Raw genomic sequence first — 21,986 nt, 5'->3', positions numbered from 1 at the left:
ATAATAGTTTAAATAAAACCCTTATCTTTCATAATCTTACATACCATAAATGTAAAACAACTCTAAACCATTGGCTCGGTACACTTAACTACAACAAAACAGAAGCATTGTTAAATCATCTAATATAATTTTTTCCTTAATCCATCTTTTCATGCAACACGCGCACACATTTGTTTCGGCTTTCACAAACACATTACATAGTCATCATAATATATTCATATATTTGTTTATTTTTATTTATTTATTTTTCTTTTTTTTTAAACCAATTGTGTTGGTTGATTTAAAGAAGAGCGAAGCTTCCCTGTCACAGGTCTCTGACTTACTAGGGAGGCCTCTATCTGAATTGTATTGTACATGTATCTGAACAAATAAAGAATTTTGAATTTTTGAATTTTTTTTTGAGTCTTCAAACGACAACATTTTCAGCAAATGTTTATATTAATATATCGTACTTAGATTATATTAAAGTGCTAAACTGTATATTTGTTTTCAATCGTCAAATTCAAAATGACAAATTCATATGGATTTGGAACGTATCAAAGGCGTGTAAACTTTTCCAACACATGTTCGTAACTTTAAGTAGAGAAACGAACGATCAATCACCAACAATGCGAGGTGCACCCTTGAGGAAAAAAGTTGAACGGCTCTTGCTGATTTATTAGCGTAGTTAGAATTATCGCTATTTGCAATTCTTGCCGGGTTTAGCAAACAACTTGGCCAGATAACGACTTGCGATTTCAACTTACATACTTTTGAAACCCAAGAGTCAAGAATGGAAACGAGCGATTTGATCTTGTTTTATTGCCATTTTACAATGGTAAAATACCAGTCGTTTAAAAATAAAAGTTAGAAGTAAGCTTTCTATTGTCTAGTTTTTGTCTAGACACTTGAAACCTGTTTTTAAGTCAAAGTTTTATAATAAGACGTTTATTAATAGGTTTCTTGTTAACGTTGGTAACCTACATCTAAATAGCTATTGCTCATTATACAAAGGCTTTATTAGTATTACTTTTACAAGATTCCCACGCGAACTTCGTTTCGCCTAGGATATTTTACATACATGTTCTGTAGCTATATACCAACGTATGGAACATTTTGTTATATCCCATAGAACATACAACATAGAACTGTTCGCTTTTCCAGAATAAGCACCTGAGTGAACAAAATTTATCAATTTTGGTTCACTTTTCTCTTCATAAAAACCTTCCTCAGAGCTCAAGGATTCAATAAAAAAAACTCAAAGGTCCAGCCGTCTACGGGTTTTGCACTGAGTAACATATTTTGCGATTTTTATTTATACATATATATTTAAACTACTTAAAAACTCTTAACTCTTATTCAATACATTTAAACGGGAAACCTTGGGTTTAAATCCGTGTTCCGCCGATGTCATACAAACAATAAATACTTCACCTTTAAAAATTCATTACGATACTCTCTGCTTCTCCAATAAAAAAATAATAGAATAAACTCAAAAACTAAGGACCAATTTCATTTCTTATTAGAATTCTAAATCATCCCCGTGCAAAATGGACTTAATCGTAATAATAATTTATTACTATAAAAGTAATAGTAATAAAATCACAAGGGTGTCGTAATACAAGTTCAGTCATCAACAAATTGAAATCCATATCAAGGAATGGCTTACGTATGGAGTTAAATGACGCTGCGATCCTTATGTGGTAATGTCTTTCCCCTTATCACCGTTACGAGTCTCGAGAAGATAGCACGGTCAGACCTCAAGACATTAAACTGGATGTAATGTGTCCGCGAACCATCTCCGATTATCTTAAAGCTAACCGACAACGCGTGGTTTACACTGAGAATTATATTTCAATTTATATGTTAAGTGTGTACTAATCACGTTATGTATATATATAGCCACTTAGCTCCCCTATGGGGTATACAGTTTTGTTAATGTCATTATAAACGCAGTAGTTTGAGTGCATAATTTTTAAGGCTATATAAAATATATATATAAGTAATATATACATATATGTTTTGAAATCATTTTTGAAATACGTTTCGTATTTAAAAAAATATACATAACGATATAATTTTTATCTAATACCTAGTTTTATTTTAAATGTTTGTAAACAGTATGATCGCGTCTCTATATTGAATTGGTAGTGACCGAGGTACTGGAACGGTTGTTACATCGTTTTCTGAATGAGAAGAGACTCCGATGGGCGCTTTGTGCCCCCACTGCGCTATTTGTTCGATATTGGTCGTTTACGATCCACACACGTCAGCTTCAATTACTAACATTGTTCTAAAGTATTATCCTATTTGTTTGTTTTCTCGTCGAATTCAAATAAAAGCAGTTTTATTTATAAGTCGATTCTTTTAAATTCTGTAAAATATCACAAAGTTTATTTAGCATTTAAACTTTACCAGCTTCCATCCGAGCGTACTCTTCACCGAGACCAACTTCTTTATTTAAATGTGTAATAGCGTTGCCCAAGATGACTCTCTCGTATTCGGACATTTGAAAATTCGCTCCGCAAGTTTCAACAATTCCGTAACATCCGATTTTCGTGGGTCCCGCGAAGAATCTGGTTCCAAAATGGGGATTTGCTGTAAAAGTATTTACCACTGTGGCGCCACCGTAAAGAGCTTCAACCATGTTTTCTACAAATTCGTTAATGGAACACGCCATTGCCAGAGTCGATGAATCTACACCGTGTTTGTTTCTTACAACCTCCATGCCAGATTTCTTAACCAATTTTGTAAGCGTATCCGCCTGACACGAATCCAACTTGTAATGAGTGGGGGTCATATTTGAAAACAATGGCACAATTGTTTCATCGGAATGACCTCCGATAACTGGCACGTGAAGGTGACGAGGGTTCACATTAAGCGTCTTCGCAGCATACGCTTTCGCTCTAGATGTATCGATTTGGGTGATTCCAAATATTTTAGCAGCTTCATATGCACAGTACTTAAACAGCATTGAACTAGCAAACGGTAGAATAGAGTTTATGGGATTAGTTGAAATAGCTAAAACTGCATCTGGATTTATTTCTGCAATGGTTTTACACAGTCTATGAACGGCCGGCGCGTTCGCTGCTAACATTTGATCTCGTGTGTACCCAGGCTTCCTGGGTATCCTAGATACCATCAAGATCAAGTGAGACGACCGAATTGATGCTGGAAGGAAACTATATCCGCTATAAGTTGCCACTCGTGGCCCTCCCGGTAGTTCAGATATATCTGAACCAATCGATAATACTTTCTCGCTATCGTCATATAAGTTTAATCGTGTAATATTGTTATTTCGTTTCAAAAGCAGAGCTAAATTTGATCCAATTCCATTAGCCGCTCCAATTATAGACACTTGAGCGTTTCGCCTCTGTTCTTTTAAGATATATGATGTTGGAAAATAGGATTTAGCGGGAATTAGGCTTCGTGAAAACATTTTGCTGATTTCACAGAATTTAAAACCGACTTTACAAATATATGTCAACTATAATCATTTCAAGCAAGGTAAGGGCCATAAACAAAATACAAAAGAAGAATTGGATCTCATAAATACTTTATGTTTACACATCATCAAATGTCAATTTTCAAAGGTTACAACTGTCATCATTTATAAAATCGTTATAAAAACACAACGACGTGATGTATCGATAATATCCTAAATTCGGCTAAATTTGAAAATAAAAACAAACAGAATGATACTTACAAAGAAAGTCTTTCGATTATTTGCTTCCAATATAAGTAAGAGCTACCATGTAACGGTATTGGGTGGTGCCAACGAGGTGGGTCAAACAATAAGCCTTCTGTTGAGAACCCAACCTAACATCAGGAAATTAGTGGTATACGATGAAGTGCCCAAGACTTCTGGGATAGCTTTAGATCTATCACATATCCCAGCACGATGCACTCTGCACAGCTACATCGGCGAAGACAATCTGGATAAAGCACTTAAAAACGTAGACATAGTGATTGCAGCCGGTGGGATTCCACTGAAACCAGGCTTAACAGAAATAGAGTGGTTCAACAAAAATGCAAATTTTATAAAAATGATATCTGAAAGAGTGTCCAAACAAAGTCCATTACCATTTTTTGGGATCGTCACTGAACCTCTTAATACGCTTGTCCCTATGGCATCTGAAATAATGAGAAACCATGGTGATTATAATCCCAAAAAACTTTTCGGCATTACAACTGTCGACGCATTGCGAGCCCAAACGATATATGCCGCCGAAAATAATATAAATCCAACAGATTGCGTTGTACCTGTCATCTGTGGGCACTCGAACAAAACGATAGTACCGTTGACTTCTCAAGCGACGCCAAAATGCACAATGGAAGATAAGAAAATATATGAGTACGTCAATAAGGTTCGTAAGATAGATAGTGCGATCACAAACGCTAAACCAAAATGGTCCCCATCATTATCAGTAGCGTATGGAGCGCTTGTTTTTACTAGAAATATTTTGGAGGCATTGGATGGAAGACAAGCGACAGTCAACGCGTTGGTAGAAAACAACGATTTTGGGACCTCGTTCTTTGCTGGTTTAGTAGACGTAACTGAAAATGGTTTTGGCGAGATGAAGAGATACTCCAATATCACAAACTATGAGTGTCTATTACTAGAAAGAAGCATTGAAAAATTACGAAAAGATGTATCTATGGGCAAGAAAATATTGGAATTGGCATGAATTTTGATGGACTTATTCAATTAAAACAACATATTGCCAACGTATACGATTTTATTAACGTAAAACCTTGGATTTACAAAAATTTTATTACAAACTTAATCATATCACAGAGATCAATTTTTACAAATTCATTAAAATTTGTACTACGAAACGTATAAAATAAAAGTACTTATTTCTAGTTAAGAATTATTTGAACACTTTTCTCCTATTTCTGATTATGTACTTCAATAACTTTAAATTTTTTCCAAAAATAATGGACCTTTACAAATTGATTAACGAATATAACACTAACCGCCGTAATAAAAAAAACTTATTATTACTGTTATTTCTGTCTTCGTCAAGATAATTTGCCAGAAACATATTCTATCATACTGAATGAAATTAAATGACCTCATTATAATGCGTAGATTAAAGACTACCATATCAGTTGTTATCTATGGTTATTAGTGAATAGTCTTAGGTCATTGCTTTAAATATACAAGTGAATATTGATGAGATTAAAAAATCGTGAAAATTAATTCCCGAAAAAAAAAAAAAATAGGGTATTAATATTTTTAAAAAAAAAACTGTTTTGTTCAGGAAATAATACCAGTTCTAAGTTTAATATTTACCCACATTATTACAAGATATTAATTATTTTATAGAACCGGGCGCAAACGAGCAGGAGGCACACCTGATGTAAAGTGATACCGCCGCCCATGGACACTCTCAATGCCAGAGGACTCGCGAGTGCGTTGCCGGCCTATGAAGAATCAGTACGCTCTTTTCTTGAAGGACCCTTAGTCGAATTGATTCGGAAGTACTTCAGTGGGCAGCTGATTCAACATAGCGGTGGCGCGCGGCAAAAATTTCCTTGTAAAATATCGTAACCAACAAACACAAAGTTTTCTTTTCCACGTTATATAAAGGCGTATTAGTAACAATAACTTGATAACCAAAAGCAATACTATAGAACTCTGTTTCAAAAATAGCACACATCCTCTCCGAGCAAGTGTGTAAGGCTCTCGAGGGGAATGTGGCATTGATTAGCATATTTTTTATAAAATGTAGACTGAGGGTAGACAATAATTGGTAACTTATAGTTATTGCAGGTACTTCAGATTTTATAAAAAAAAAACACGTGAAATAATCTTCAGTTTTTGAAGTACCCACATAACATTTTTAATATTGGTCATTTTCTGTATATATCCGATTCAATTCATAAAACAACTAACCCTTATTTATAAAAAAGTATAATGGCCCTTAACTAAAATATTCTTTCGTCTCTTTCATTGTGAAAGGTGTGAAGGAAAAAGCTGAAGTGTACTTTTGTTTAAAAAAAGTGCAATCAGCAAGTCATTAGATATCCAAATAACGTCTTAAATAAATACATATTATATAAAAACCAGCTTGACTTTTGACCTTTCGTTTCCAATGGATGAATTTGAAGGCAAAATTGTTTGTCTATAGTATTAGCTCGTTCGTAATTTCCCTACGTCTAAAACATTTAAAACTTAAATAAAATTCTAATTTCAAAAACTTGACAAAATAAAGTACAATTGATATTCGAATCGTAATAACTTAAATGTAATCAACAAATCTTATAATACTCAACACTGGCACCACAATATCTGAAACAAAACGTTTTGCGTTAATTGTCATCCATTTATAAAGAATAATGCTATGAACCTGAAAGGTTTAGTGGAAAAAAAATTCAGGAAAAATTCAAGTAGGATTTCATTCCACTGGTTAAAAATATTTGAGAGGGAAAGACTTGGACGCGATGGAAACTCACCGTGTGGCGTACACGGTTTTGCCCCATATAGGATATTAAGTAGTGGTATTGTCTTTGGTTGAAATAGCTGTATATAATTTGAAAGAAAACAATTTTGTAACCGGATAAAAGCTATTTTTATTATTATCAACTTATAATTATTTTACATAATTTGAAATTTAAATTTTTCCGACGTTTCGCGTGCTTTACAGCGTGCGTGGTCACGGTGACTGTATAAGTTTATAATAATACAAATAGCTTTAATCCGGTTAAAAAATTGTTTTCTTTCAAGTAAGTAGTGGTTAAAAATAACTGAAATTTAAGGTTAAGGTTATGGCGATTTAAACCGCATATCACAGTATGGCATGTGTATCTTAACTTGCTATAGTCAGACATGTCTGTAACTGTTCAACAGTGATTCCAATATTTTAATTTTATAGAACAGGGGCTCAAGAGGACCTAACGAAGAGACGAGTGAGAGAAGAGAGTGAGAAGAGATGAGTGAAGTCGTCATCGTCCATCGACACACACACAGCCAGAACACTCGCAGTGCGTCACCGATCTTTTAATGAACTTAATAAAATTAAAAAGCATTGAATTTAAACTTAAACCAGAACAGAATAGAGTCGCAAAAATATATTTTATTTTAGAGTGAGTCTTTACAACGGCTTGCCTTTTGAGGTACGAGAAATCAATGGACGATTTCCGAATAAGCCTCCAGTGTTTTTAGTAGATGGACTGTTTTTTTTTTTTTCTCTGTCTGAATGAGTCAATAAACTTCTTTCAACCTATTAATTACGTTTGTATATTTGAGAGGTTTGCTTGAGATCAAGAGAAAAGGAGAGACAGTTGCCAAAATCTGCTTACGTAATACTAGAACGGCCCCTTATCCCCCCCCCCCCCTTTATTGGCGTCACATAAATTAATAATTTTATCTTAAACTCAGAATACAGAGGAAACCGAACCGAACTTCAGTGAGAATAAAAAATGATGCAAGAGGTTGCGTTTGATTGTGATTGGTCAAAGAGAAGATGACATGTGTCAACGCTTATAGAGATTCTGCCCAACCCCTGGTGTCCTGGTGAACCGACTTAAGGGCCGTTCATATCTCTTAAATTGAGAGAGATCTGTCTATACCAGAACAACATAATATTATACTATATATATATATATAAGAAAAGCTATTTTTTTAAAAATCTATATAGTTAAATGAAGCAGAGGCAGCCGCGTTTTGGCTTTTGGTATTTAGACCAGTATAAAAAAGAATGGAGTAACATTCATATTTAAATAGTTCTAGTTAGTCATTGATAACGTAAGTTTATTATTGGTTTAATCAGGGCCACCAGGGTTACCAGCAAGGGTCTGAAATGTAGTTCAGTTAAAATTTGATTTTTTAACTGTATTGTGAATGTGCAATATACAATTAAGTTTATTTTTTTATTGTAAATGTGATATTTTTCACGTAATAAGGAATTTTAAACTGAAACAAAAAAAACATGTGTGTTGTGTTTACGACGACAGTTACAATATAAGAAAGGTATTTAAAACATTGAAAGTTTTATTATAACGCATTATCTAGATAAATAAAGTTTATTTAAATATCACAAAAAAAATATTTCAAATACTAAAATATTGACTATAGTTAACTAGATGTCGGTTTTTCGTGACGGCGTGCGCGCGCATCGTAAAAATTTACTCGCATAATTTTCCCCTAACGCGCCCAATGACGTATAACTTCAAAAACTTTAACATTATTTGTAATGGAACCTTTAGAATAATTACGATTCAATTACCTATTCCTCATTACTCTTGCTGACTTCACTCCCCGATTCGCTGACACTGACCGACGTCTCCTTGAACTGGCTGATGAAGTCCAGCAATTTCTGGAGGTTCCTCTGCGTCTTGATCTGGTCGGCCAGAAGCTGTCTCTTCTCTGCGTTGTGCTCGTCGAGGTTTTCCTTCAGTGAAGCAGCGCGAGCTTCCAGTTTACGCAGTTCCACGCAGAGCTCTATGTTCCGTTCTTGAAGGCGCTTGCGTTCAGCTAACTTATCTATAAAATTTAATTTAAATATATATTTTTAATTAATTTAAACTTGTGTGGTGACAATTTCGGGCTTTCCGTCATTAAACCCAGTGTTGAGAGTTGTACACATTAGCCACTAGGCCAACACTGCTCATTGCGTCAATGTTCCATAATATATAATATTTGATAAATTAACATTTCATTACTTTTATAGAAAAAACAAATAATATAATTTATTTATTTATTGATGTAACGGGCGGCCTTATCGCTAACAAGCGTTCTTTTCCAGACAACCCTAGTAAGAACTATACAAATAAATATGATGGTTAAAGTGCAAGTATAACCTTAGATCTTATTAAAAAAATTGTAGGACCGTAATAATACAAAATGTATTAATAAAACAATCAAAAAACAAAAAAGCTAATCTCACGGATTCATGAATTGCGATGCAATACAAAATAATAAAAAATTACGAATTCAGAACTCCAAATAATATTTACATTTTTGTTTCTTTATTATACAAAATAATATAATATAATCAGAATATGTTACATTAGAAAACCGCTGTGGTTTGTATTAATGTAACCATAGCAGTCTTAGGCATATAAAAGTAGTTTTTTTTTTTTAATTTACTGTTTATGTTGGTTAGCGTTAGGCTATCTAATATCTGATTGGGTAGACCATTTATTAGCAGCGGTAGCAAATACCTCAACGTACTCTCGCCATATACGTTGTTTGCTCTCGATGTACAGAGCAGAATCTCATATAACAATCGGCTATCAAAAACCTAACTTTTTTCATAAAAAAATTGGTTACCAAAGATTATTTAATTAGAATTTACTTTTGCTGAAACCTGGTATTTTGGTCAGGGAGAGCTTGAAGGTAAAGCGTTCCCAACGATTCAAGAAGCTTACAAGGTAAAAGTTAATATATACGTGTTTGACAGATTCAAGGGCGCATTACAAATGCATGTATATACATAATATTAAGTTTCTCATTTAAATAAAATATAATTTTGTAATGATAAATAAAGTTCTTTAAACATTACATACTAAAGCACTGGGCTTGAGCTAAATAACTCCCCAAAGCACATAATATATACCCATTCATAAGCTCTCCTTGAAAACGGAGCTACCCCTTACCTGAATAGAGCTGTTTGTGACCGTGAGGCGCGTGCGGCGAGGGGGCGGCGGTGGGCTCGGGCAGAGGGGCACGGCACCCCGCACAGCGCCCTCCCGCCCCGCACCCCGTGTGCTGCCACACGGAGCACGCGCTACACCAAACCAGCAGGGACGGCACATCTGCGATATGCACAAATTTATTTTCAGTATTGTCTTTGGTTAACATAGCTTTTACACATTGAAAGTAAACAACTTTTGAACCGGATCAAAGCTATTTGTATTATTATAAACTTATAATTATTTTACATAATTTTAAATTTAAATTTTTCCGACGTTTCGCGTGCGTGGTCACGGTGACTGAGGACAAAAGGTGTTGAATGTCAAAAGTATCACAGCTGTAGAGAAAGTTGTGTTATCTGTATTTATTTCCCCGGAGTTGATATCGACTAAAAGATGACGGGTTTTCGCAGAAATGACTCACGGTGTCCCAGGACAAACAATCCGCGAAAATGGAGGACAAAAAATTATTTTCTTTCAAATTTATTTTTAGCCGACGTTTTCTTTAGTATAGTTAATTACTATTATCATTTGGTTTGCGTTCAAGTATTATGTAACGCGCCCTAACGGGTTTTTGTGTAGCCCCAAAGGGGTTGCCATTTGTAAACGTTATAATGACGTGAGGACCAAGTGACTATTTTTACCTAAAAATCACAATTATGTGACGTAAAATACTTCAAAAATGCTAAAATACCTATGTTATTGGTTAATATTATTTAAAAAAAAAACAGTGCAAACTGTCAGGAGGTTTACCAGGTCTTAAGTGATACCGCCGTCATGGACACTCTCAATGAAGGCTCGCGACTACGTTACAAGCCTTTAAAGAATTGTAACGCTGGCTTTGTGAAGGACCCTAAGTCATATTAGTTCGGAAATACTTCACAGTACAAAGAACGACTACACCTCCCGCCCCTATAACGTATCGTAATGTTTTAAAATCCTCCCCAAAATCGTTACGTAATACCTGAATACGTCAGTTATAGAAAACGGATGATTAGTAAAATGATTTTATTAATAAATTAAAAACGGAATTTGTTAAGTACATACAAAAATCGTAATATAATTCAATCATGTAGGTTATGAACATCAGTAAATAAAAATGCTTTTAAATTTACCGCCAGTTCTCGGAGAGCCTAAAACGGATGAGAACTGGCAATGAACTCTCTGCACGGTATTAACGTTATACGTGTTTATTATACATACCATTTCTCCCACAACCATGGCATACTTTCTTCGTAGAAAATACAGGCTCTACTGACAATCCAGTGGGGAGCGTTGATAGCCATGGTGGTTTGTTGCCCCAAGCTGAAAGTTTTAAATATATTTTTATATATTATTTTACTAGCTGACTGGGCGAGCTTTGTCCCGCCTGACAGTCAATGAATCTCGTGTTACAGATTAGCTGAACTTAATTTATGATTTTATGACAGTAATACGGAATAAATATTAAGATCGCTACAGCTACCGGCAAACTTCTTGAGCATTAAACAAGTGGGGGAAAGTTCGCGCATCGTATACAGTGCGGGACACAAACGTCACGCGATCGACACGTCACTCTAAGTGATACCTAAAAATCTATCTGGGCAGGCAAGGACAATTGTTCAAGATTTTTGCCGGTATCTATACTGTCTCTGAATTGCAATACCCAACGTTACAATGTAGATTTCTTGTATATGTAGTAGCTTGATATATTTTCCTTAGTTGACACAAAGAGAATTTCTGAACGCATCCATAATTGACAACGAATATATATGTCAAACCTTTTTCATTTCTGACAGTATTTTACACTTTTAAAGTCTAAATTTAAACAGTATTCTGCAATTCGTTAATAATGACGAATACGTGAAAAAAGTCTTAAGATATGTATTATGTTTAATGATATATCAATTTTGTTAAATTTATTGATTCTATAATAGTTGTGCTAATGCTATAAAAGTCTGATAACTTTGTAGATAAAATCAACAATTATCAATTATGGATATAATCAAACGAAAGACGATCGTTTCTCCTCAACCAATCAGAGCTCGTCTAAACGAAGGTGCTCTATGATTGGCTTGAGCAATTGTTCTAAAGCCACCACTAATTTCGTATTTATTTTAAAATATTCGTTACGCAATATAAGTTATCATTTATTTATGAGGATAATAATAAAATCGTGCTCAACGTTTGTGTCAGAACCCTCGTTTTGCACAACATATCTCATTGCAATCTCGTCTTGACAACTGCATATATCAAACTGTATGTGAAAATACTTTGACAGCTGACAAATTGCAATTGAGATTTTACAAATGTCAAAACACGGTTTTCAATGTTATGTCAAGCATAGTAGCTACTATATCGATTTTTGTTTAAACCTACATTTAATATCTGTGGAACTTGATGGCGAGCCTTCCCGCGATGATTTGCTCTGATTCTGTAAAGAAAACATGCTGTCAAATGTTACTACCACAATAGTCATCATTCATGTCACTTTGACAATAAAGGAACGTTTACCTCTATAATTAGGCCCAATTTCCTCTACAAGAGAAAGTATTAGTTTTTTTTTTTAACACCAAAAATACGCATATGTATTAACATTCCCACCTCAAAAAAATGGAATTACGGTGTAATTCGACCTATATAGGCCTCGCCTTGTCTGTAAATGACTCATTTCATTACAATTTTAAATCTGCTAATTGGAAAGCTGGATTAATGCAAACCTTCAATCATTGGTACATAATTCTTCGTGCCTTAAAATCCTAATTAACCAAGCAGGTTTCACTGCATAAAATGTATCGTAAAAAAATATATTCTTTTACCAATACAAGTACTAAAGAAATATACAAAACTCTGTTTGGTAACCGAATCGTACGTATTTAATTAAAGCCTCTTTATCGGGTTTAAAATTAAAAGTAACTTTGAACAAAAAGAAAAAAAATATTTAGACATAATTTATTACCTGTTTCCTTAGTTTCGCTGAACGGGTCTGGGGCGGATCGTTGTGGTTTTGCAGGTATGGAAAATGGTTTAGTTTCTTACGCTTCTGCAAATTGATAAATATTCGATTTACAACCGATACCTGTACCAGTAGTATATGCGATGTTGTTGCAGTGTATAGTAGATATTTAGATCGACTTGTAGTAATTATGATGTGAAAAATTGGTTATGAAAATGAAAAAAAGCAGTTGTATTGTTTGTTTTTAGAAATAAAAATTACTTTTTGTTATTATTTCTCATAATTTACTTGTAATACTGTAAAAATGCAATATCGAGTTTACTTTCATATTTTTTTATATAATCAAGAATTAATCCGAAAAACTTAAGAAGGCTTTATATATAGTCATATTAAAAACATTAGTATTATTTAAAATTGACATAACGCATAAAATGAAAAAAATATATTTCTTCAAGGTACTAAGGTACTATCTCTAAAAATCTTTAGCAAATCTTTAAAAAAAATCACTATATTTTTATAAGTATACTTACAGAAATCATATCAAAACTGCCGTATACAAAATCACTTCTATTGGCACTCGTCGATCTCTTACGACATTCATTTAATCTTTTCTCCATTAACTCCTTTTGTGAAGGCGTCACCAATCCAAGTGCCCTTGAAATTAAAATATTTCGTGTTAAGAAAATTATTAAGCAATAATAATGCAGAGTCGCTAAAGACTCTATTTCTTTTCTTTGTAGTATCAGAAAGCATTTTTCCTTTTCCTAACAGGGATTCAGACTCGAGGCTATTTCTACAAAGACAACAAAACTAATGGCGCTACAACATATTAGGTCTGGGCCTCAGATTACTGTCTGTTTCATGATCATTTGTTAATCTAATAGGCAAGTGGGTGATTAGCCTTCTGTGCCTGAGCACGCTTTTTGGATCTAAGGCAAGCCGGTTTCCTCACGTTAAATGCGTACATAGAAAGAATGTCCACTGATGCACTGCATAGGATGGAACCTATGACCCCAGGAATGAGAATCACACGTTGAGACTTCTAGGCTAACACTGCTCCAATATAATAAATAGTCTATAATTATATTTGCTACAGAAATAATGCTGAAACATTTACATCAACCTAATACATGAAATTTACATAATCAAGAATTTTTTGCTTGTCAATGGCATTCTTAAATACTCAAATTGTTGTTATATGTCCCACCAGGACATTGATTTTATCCAAATACTTACCTCATGAATATTTCTTTAGAGACTGGTTCACCGGGTTGAGGTAATGGGGGTGGTGAAGAGACCAGTGATGGTTCACTAATTCCTGAAGAATCTGAATCTGTTCTATCCGGCCAGTCATTGTCGTCAAATTTTGTTCCCCTTAAACAGTTTAGAAATATACAGTTTAAAAATCTTAAAGCTGATTAATAGTTTTCAAATTAAAATTAAGTTTGTCGAATGAGGAACAATGGACAAACTTCAAGTCAAAACATAGCTCAAACTATCATTATATATGTCAAAAACTTACTATTGGACTTAACAATTCACATACGGAAGTAATATTTAGCACATTGTCTCAACACTTAATCATAACCTTTGCCCAAAACCCAACTTAGAAATATCATACAATAAATTTCATGTTTATAATTATTATGACAACCAAAATATTATCTTTAATTTTTAATTACATATACCTATTACATATTATATAGACTACTACTATAATATATATGTAAATTAAGTAATTAATGTTTTGCCTTTAAACTACATAAGAATTGCTTACATTCTTAAGTACAAATTATTTTCAAAAATTATCCTAAATTAATAACAAATATTATAGTAAGCCAGATTTCTGTATACTTCATTTTATTTCTTAACTAAATATCTTTCTCAAACAAACAGTAGTAGAACTAGTCTAACTAAAAAATTATAAATTATTAACTAACATACAAAAATATAAACATACTCACAGAAAAACTTCCTTCACTTTATTCAGTGCATTTTCAAAATTGCTGTTTTCACTGTGAACTAAATTTTGCAATTGTGGAAAATTTTTCACAAAACTTTCTTTACAGTTCACATCATCATTGTTTATATGGTCATGGTCAAGTAGCTTTGTTTCATTTTCTGGTTCTGACACATTAAGATCTTCATTAGTGTTTTCAGTTTTTATTTGAATCTCATTAAGCACCGAGGGTTTGAGGAGAGATGTTGTTCGACTCCTATTTCTATATTGTAATTGATGATCACGCAGCTGTTGAGCAATATAATGATTGTCTTTTTCTATACTGACTTGTTTATTTTTTGCTCTAAGTCTTTGTTGATACAATTCTAATTCTCTTCGCAGTCTATCCACCACTAATTTCTATAGCAAAATATAATTTTAAAACAGATTAAGTCAAAATAATTTACAAAATATTATAATTCAAATATACTTACTTGGGAACGTCCTATAGCTACTATTTCCTGTTCAGCTTCATTTACTTTATTTTTTAGGTCTGAATTCTAGAACAACATGTTTATATATGAAATACAGGAACATTCGTAAGGTTTTTTAAACTAAATCTATATATATATATCGATACATTTGTCATAGTATGAATTAGGATTGACAGTGAAAATAAATATTATCTTAAATAAAAAATTAAACATACACTTTCGTCTTCTTGGAGACGCGCTACCCAGATCTGAAAATATAATATAACTACAATAAAAATCTATTTAAAACTAATACCATTTATTTTTAATTGTATCTATATTATTATTGAAAAATACCTGATGTACTTGAATGGCATTTTTTAGCAGTGTTTGCGTTCGTCGAATATCTTCTTTTATTTCATTCGATACTTCCATAGTTAAAATTATTAAGTAATATAATTTTTGAGTCTATCAAAGTGAAGTACTTATTCACGCGTCCTTTTATCATAAATAACACGCTGTTTACTCAGCTAATACTTGCTGTAAAATGAATTTAATTAAATAATGAAGTTTAGTTAATTCAAATAAAAGTCATATAATTATTTACAGTAGTTGTGAAGACTTTAAACTAAACACAAAACGAAAAACAAAATTATAGACGTAAGTAATTTCACTGCAATTTTTATGTTCACTCAACAGTCAAACATTTGTGCGAAAAATAGAGGAAAAATTAAAGGATAATTCCACAGTTCGAGAAACAATTATGCTAAAGTTAATACTACAAACATACTCTGTGGTTTTTTATTCAACACTATTTCTTGATTTTTATCTGTTGGTAGTATTCTCTGATAAATTTATATTAATATATAATCTTTATTCTTTACTCGGCATTGACTGTTATCTATAATATCGCATCGATCTCTGGTTCAAACTTCTATCGACACAAAACGAAATGGAAAATGTGGTTCCATTTTTCTGATTTTTTTTGACCGACCTCGTTAAAATTAATGTATACAAATTTTTCAACATATTATTGTACGTTTAATAGAAGGCAAGTAGGTTTTGTAATTTTTAGTAGTAATAGCACTAATATTTTGTTTATTTCAGTGTTCAACGATATCATACTAAATTGATTAAACCTGAGGTCCTGAAACAAAAGCTGTTATTGTAATTATTTTGTAAAACTATCACTCAATCATGTCCGCGAAGCGGCAAGCTACGACTGATTTAAATCACGACAACTGGGATCAAGAAGATGACGAACCGGAAGAAAGCGAAGGTTTTAAAATTGCATCAAAAGAAGTTCTTGAAAAACGTGTTATTAGGACCGCTAAACGACGATCCAACGTAACTAGCGAGGTATTTTTTTTTACTGTTACACATTCACCTATTCGTTAACATACAGCACATCTCTGATTAACAGTTTTTACAAAAAATCACACCAAAGGTTTTATTCTTATTCTTACTACAACGTTATATTTCATTTTACAGGGCCAGAAAAGTGTATTCAGTGGCTTTGGAGGCTTTAATAAAACACAAAAGACTTCCTTTGACTTTTTAGCAAATTTAACTAATGGTAAATCAACTAATACTGGTGTCAGTAATCAAGAGGGATCATCTCTTTTTTCATCAAAGACATTCTCAAATCAAAGTACAGCACTATTTACACCATCAGATATATCTAATAATATAACGAATACAGATGACAAAAATCAAGAGGGATCATCATCTCCATTTACATCAAAGACATTTACCAATTCAAGTAAAGGACTATTTACACCATCAGATGTCTCTAAACCAACTTCTAGTTTGATCAAATCTACAGTTGCAGGAAGTCAAACAGATTTTAAAAACAGTGAAAGTCCATTCAAAAGTCATACTACTTCATCACCAATCACCAATTTTAACTTTTCACCTAAACCAAATTCTGGAAATATTGGTAACCCTGTATCACAAACAACAAATAATATATTTAGCGACCAAGCTGAAAATATTTTCTCTAAAAAATCTTTTAAAATGTCACCATCTTCCAATACATTGTCTGCTTCCCCAAGTAATAAATGTCAATCTATTGAAGAAACTAAGAAAGAAGAAAAGAAAGATACTGTAGATGAGTCCAAATTTATCACTATAAAGTGTGATGCAAATACAATAGATGGAAAGACATTAAAGTATTATAAATACCTGGCGGGCTTAAATATATCTCTGTCTGAATGGATAAAGAAAAATATTGATGATTCACCAGTCTGTATTCTTTCTCCAATATTTAAAGACTACGAAAAACATCTTAAAGAAATTCAAGATGAATATTTTAACAGAGATGGAGCTCAAGGTGATTTCGCACAGAATCTGAAAAGTAATCCTAAAGTGCCATCTACTGCACAAGCAAATAATGTAGCTGTAACTTCTAATAATTCTACAAGTTCAACAACAGAAGAGAAGAAATCCTTAAGTATGGTTTTTGGAACACCTGCATCTAATAATAAACAGGCAAAAGACACGGGGTCACTTTTTGGTAATGTGCCAAAAGTGCAGAGTTTCACATCTTCTAATACTGCTGCACAAGCAAAACATATACTTTCTCCTACTGGTGTAACTTCTCACCAATCTACAAGCTCAACATCAGAAGAAAAGAAATCTTCTAATATTGTATTTGGAACACCCACATCTAATAATACCCAAGCAAAAGACATGGGTTCTGTTTTTGGCAATGTGCCAAAAGTGCAAAGCTCCACAACATCTTTAAGTTCTGCTGCACAAGCAAGTAATATACTTTCTCAAAGTTCCGTTTCTTCTCATGTGTCTACAATTTTAACACCAGATGAGAAGAAATCCTCAAGTATGATATTTGGGACACCTACAACCAATAACACCCAGGGAAAAAACATGGGTTCACTTTTCGGCAATGTGGCAAAAGCTCAGAGCTTCACTTCATCTTCAAGTACACAAGCAAGTAATATACTTTCTCATACCTCTGTTACCTCTAATGAGTCTACGAGTTCAACACCAGAAGAGAAAAAATCCTCACATATGGTATTTGGAACACCAGCATCTAATAATACCCCAGCAAAAGACATGGGTTCACTTTTTGGTAAAGTGCAGAGTCCCACAACATCTTCAAGTACTGCTCAAAATCCAAAACTTGGCTTTTCATTTGGAATTTCTTCAGTAGCTGGTTCAACACCAGTTACAAGCAGTGGTGGATTTACTTTTGGCATTAATAATTCATCTCAAACCACCTCATTATTTGCAACAAAACCAATTGTTTCTAATATTAACGGTAATTCACAATTCTCATTTGGTGCTGGTAAACCTTTTAGTTTTAATTCAAATATACAAAGAAAAGATGAGAGTAATGAGGATACTAAAACTAAGGAAGATGAAGATGAACCTCCTAAAGTTGAATACACACCAATGGTAGAAGAAAACAGTGTTTTTGACAGAAAATGCAAAATATTTGTTAAAAAAGATGGTAACTTTGTTGACAAAGGTGTAGGTACATTGTATATTAAAACAATTGAAGATAGCAAAAAGCATCAACTATTAGTGAGAGCAAATACATCGTTAGGAAACATTTTGCTCAATTTGGTTCTTGCTACATCTGTACCTACACAACGTATGGGCAAGAATAATGTAATGCTAGTTTGTATTCCCACACCTGATGCAAAACCACCTCCAACTCCTGTTCTTATTAGGGTAAAGACATCAGAGGAAGCAGATGAGTTACTAGAGAAATTAAATAACTATAAACAGTAGAATAAATTGATCACATTAGTACATAACTTGAATACCCAGTGCAAACATTCCAGAATACCCTGGCTGTCCAGAAGGTAAAATCCAAAATGAAAATTAAAAAATTATAAGTAGTTCACTGCATTTTCAAGTATCAATTATTATTAATAACTGGTCAATAAATTGGAATGGGTCTGTGTCCATAATTCTGTAATTTCGGGCTACCCAGGATTTGTATTTTTACCTTAATGATGAATTTAAATTAAGGGAAATTGATATATGCCTGTATGGACTGAATTACTGTTGTGAAACAATATTATTGTTTTGTTACTGAACAAGTGTTATATGATATGATTATGAATTATAATTTGATTCTTTTTGTAAATAAAATACAATATTCCAAGTGAAATTTTATTTGAACAATAATCATTATCCCATATTGTTAAAATGTATTAAATATTTTACAAATATTGTTTCAATTTTAAATATAATTTGACTTTGTACAAGATACTTCATAAGACATTTTAAATTATGATACAACTAAGCTATTTGTTGATATTTGCCCTAAGCCCATTTGAATTCTTTGCATGTGAGGTTCAACACTAGTTTGAAATATTTTTTGGTATTTAATTGGTAATTTCAATTTTATTTGTTCCATTGTTCCTTGCAAAACACTTAGTTCATAAGCATTTTGATCTGAATTTGAAAGGCTTTTAACTTGTAACATTAGGGCAGTTAAGTCAGTAATTAGGTCTACTGTATTTCTATCTTTTACTGCACCATTATTGTGATTCTGCACTAGTTCAGAAGCTTCTTCACGGCATTTTTCTCTTAAGTGAGATGGTGCTAACATAGCAGCTAGACTTGGACCTGGAGCTATCTGTTGGCAATACACTTGAATATCATTGATATATCCTTGCAAGTCCATATTCATCCGCTCAAGCTCAATCACAATTGCAGCATATTTCCTTTCAAAGTCCTCAGGTGTTTTTTGGTCAAAAGATTTTCGTTTTTCAGCCTCACTATTTAAATCCTTCAATTTATTGATCTTACTACGTTTTATTTGCAATATCTTTGTTAATTTTACAATTAATTCCAGGAAACCAAATGGATAAGGACCAACTGTATTATCAATTTGATTTAAAATATCGTTGCACCCTATCATTGGGTCTCCTTGATTATTCTTTGTTAATGATAATTGGTATGAGTTTAATGCATCTTGCAATGGACGAGGTCTAAATTTTTGTGTTATACTGGATAAAAGTATGGAATCGGGATTATCATTTGATAGAACTTCATAATCAGGGACTGAATGTGTCCCTAATTTAGGTCTTTCAAATGTTATTCTGTAGGTATTATTTGATGTATCAACAGCCTCAATAACACCTGTAAACAGTCCATCTTGCGGTCGACGTAATCTAGCTGTTACTTTTGTTCCAACAACTAACTGCATGGGAATCTCATTAGGTAAATCTTTGACACATATATCTGATGTCTTCCTTTGTTGAATATATCGTATTAATCTCCTTTTTCTCTCTAATTCTCTTCTTTCCTCTTCAAAAAATGCTTGTGAGCATCTACGAGGTTTACCCATCATTCTTTTAATTTTTGCCCATTGCAGTTTAGAAAATTTACTTGATTTTAATTTAGGAAAAGACTCTTTAAGACAAATCATAAAGTCATTTTCTCCATCAAACAAAGCTTTATCTATATTACTATAAAAGTACTCAAAACATACCCATTTATGTGCCTTTGGTAGTTTTAAAAGATTTCTTAGTCTCATACCAATTCTTTGTCCACTTTTGGGATCTGGAGATGCAATATCCACCTTTTCTTCATTTTTTTCAATAGACTTTTGAGGTTTTACAGGAGATTTAGAAGGTGATTTTTGTTTTTTGAAATTGGATATTTTTGAGGGAGTTTTAAGTATTTTAGGGCTACGTTTCGGAGACTGCCTAGGAGGAGAAGTATTTACAAAGTCATCAACAAATATGAATCGATTTTTTTTGCGTATGCGAGCAGGCATCCCTCTGGCGTTAAGCTTTTGCATTGGTTCACTTGGCGTTGGTTTTGGCGGTAATTGAGTACCCACTCTATGCAGTCCAAGTGCAGCAGGGCCGAACGCAGGCGGAACGTCATCTTCTTCGGGTAAGTCAATATCCATAGGCTCATCCTTCACATTTAGTAATTTCGTAGGTTTTTCATCAGATTGCTTCGCTGTTGATAGAAATAAAAAAATCTTTCAGTAATGTAATGAGTTAATAATTAATTATACCAATACAAATATAAATTAACTCTCGGTGTTAGCAAGTTATCATGATTTAAAAACAGTTAAATAAATTGTGACAATTCTGCAGCAAATTTAAATTTTTTCAAATTTTGAATATTGTGTTTAACGAATACGAAACCTCTGTCAGTCTATCAAATCCGTTAAGACATTATTAAAACACCCAAAGATTTAAAATGGGTACCGTTGGATTTAATAAATTGCAAGTCTTTTGTGGATTGAAGCATATAAATATTTTGCAAAAAATATTTAAACAAACTTACTTTCCCACTTATCCGCCATGTTGACGTCGTAAATTTGATTTTGAAGAAGAAAGCGCCACCGCCGTGTCAGACACAGACCACAGTAAATATCATAAATATAAACAAAAACGGTCTAAAATTAATAGCTTATACTGACATAGAGCATAGTAGTAACTTACTAAAAACTTCATTCAATTAAAAATAGGGTATAAAGTGATTATCCAATGTGCCATGAGAACCATGCCAAACCATGGGATAGCAATAGTTAAGTTCAATGTGTGTCGGTCGTTGGACAGTTGACAAATTCATAACCGAAGCTTCTGGGTGTCACTAAAAAATATTTAAAGATGATTGTAAATTGTATTTATTAAAATTATCTAGCATAAATTTAACACAATATATGTCTTTCATGTGGTTCACAATTCACATATAGTGAGCCCGAAAAAAAGGTTAGAATAAATGTATTTATTATATTGTGGTGCTTTAACCAACAATAAAATATAATTTAATTTTTTAAAGTTCTATGTTATGTCCCTTTTAATATTTTACTTTTAATAAAGTTTGTAAGAATAAAGAGGCGTTCACTCATAATTTAATTAGTCATTATTATATCAAATCATAGCCTAACCCGAAAACATTTAAAAGACATTTGGCGAAATTAACTTCATAAAGATTTTTGGTGCCTGTGCCAAAATTTTGAATATCTGTCGTAACTAATTTAATATTAATTTAGATAAAAACTAAATTGATTAAAAAA

General features: G+C 32.9%; 5 protein-coding genes across 7 annotated transcripts; 2 read left to right on the top strand and 3 right to left on the bottom strand.

The window, feature by feature from the left end:
* Positions 1-2,330: 2,330 nt before the first annotated feature.
* Positions 2,331-3,461, bottom strand: LOC123711987 (malate dehydrogenase-like). The gene has a single exon (XM_045664884.1). The coding sequence runs from the start codon at positions 3,416-3,418 to the stop codon at positions 2,384-2,386; it is 1,035 nt and encodes a 344-aa protein (XP_045520840.1). The 5' UTR covers positions 3,419-3,461; the 3' UTR covers positions 2,331-2,383.
* A 126-nt stretch (positions 3,462-3,587) lies between these two features.
* Positions 3,588-4,933, top strand: LOC123712411 (malate dehydrogenase-like). The gene has a single exon (XM_045665491.1). It carries the CDS (start codon positions 3,675-3,677, stop codon positions 4,665-4,667), a length of 993 nt encoding a protein of 330 aa, XP_045521447.1. The 5' UTR covers positions 3,588-3,674; the 3' UTR covers positions 4,668-4,933.
* Positions 4,934-5,373: 440 nt separating this feature from the next.
* On the bottom strand, positions 5,374-15,670 carry LOC123712410. Its single transcript, XM_045665490.1, has 13 exons — positions 15,576-15,670; positions 15,326-15,508; positions 15,205-15,237; positions 14,990-15,055; positions 14,521-14,915; positions 13,793-13,930; positions 13,087-13,210; positions 12,560-12,643; positions 11,980-12,034; positions 10,825-10,926; positions 9,586-9,744; positions 8,214-8,470; positions 5,374-6,277 (listed from the first exon to the last, which is right to left on the bottom strand). Exons 2-12 carry the CDS (start codon positions 15,401-15,403, stop codon positions 8,214-8,216), a joined length of 1,491 nt encoding a protein of 496 aa, XP_045521446.1. The 5' UTR covers positions 15,404-15,508; positions 15,576-15,670; the 3' UTR covers positions 5,374-6,277.
* Positions 15,671-15,862: 192 nt separating this feature from the next.
* On the top strand, positions 15,863-19,103 carry LOC123712407 (nuclear pore complex protein Nup50). Of its 2 annotated transcripts, XM_045665487.1 has the most exons (4): positions 15,863-16,003; positions 16,076-16,327; positions 16,460-17,530; positions 17,648-19,103. In XM_045665487.1, exons 2-4 carry the CDS (start codon positions 16,166-16,168, stop codon positions 18,722-18,724), a joined length of 2,310 nt encoding a protein of 769 aa, XP_045521443.1. In that variant the 5' UTR covers positions 15,863-16,003; positions 16,076-16,165; the 3' UTR covers positions 18,725-19,103. The 2 variants fall into 2 exon arrangements, with proteins under 2 accessions (XP_045521443.1, XP_045521442.1); XM_045665486.1 differs by having other exon boundaries at positions 16,460-19,103.
* A 19-nt stretch (positions 19,104-19,122) lies between these two features.
* LOC123712408 (protein lin-9 homolog) lies at positions 19,123-21,351 on the bottom strand. Of its 2 annotated transcripts, none has more exons than XM_045665488.1 (2): positions 21,251-21,351; positions 19,123-20,917 (listed from the first exon to the last, which is right to left on the bottom strand). In XM_045665488.1, the coding sequence occupies exons 1-2, from the start codon at positions 21,267-21,269 to the stop codon at positions 19,230-19,232; spliced, it is 1,707 nt and encodes a 568-aa protein (XP_045521444.1). In that variant the 5' UTR covers positions 21,270-21,351; the 3' UTR covers positions 19,123-19,229. The 2 variants fall into 2 exon arrangements, with proteins under 2 accessions (XP_045521444.1, XP_045521445.1); XM_045665489.1 differs by lacking the exon at positions 21,251-21,351 and adding an exon at positions 21,109-21,222.
* Between the last annotated feature and the right edge of the window lie 635 nt (positions 21,352-21,986).

This window comes from Pieris brassicae, chromosome 7 (genome assembly GCF_905147105.1).
Source record: "Pieris brassicae chromosome 7, ilPieBrab1.1, whole genome shotgun sequence".
In the NCBI taxonomy this organism is placed as follows: Eukaryota; Metazoa; Arthropoda; class Insecta; order Lepidoptera; family Pieridae; genus Pieris; species Pieris brassicae.
The sequence above is the reverse complement of the archived record's forward strand: the minus strand, read 5'-3'. Positions and strand labels throughout refer to the sequence as shown.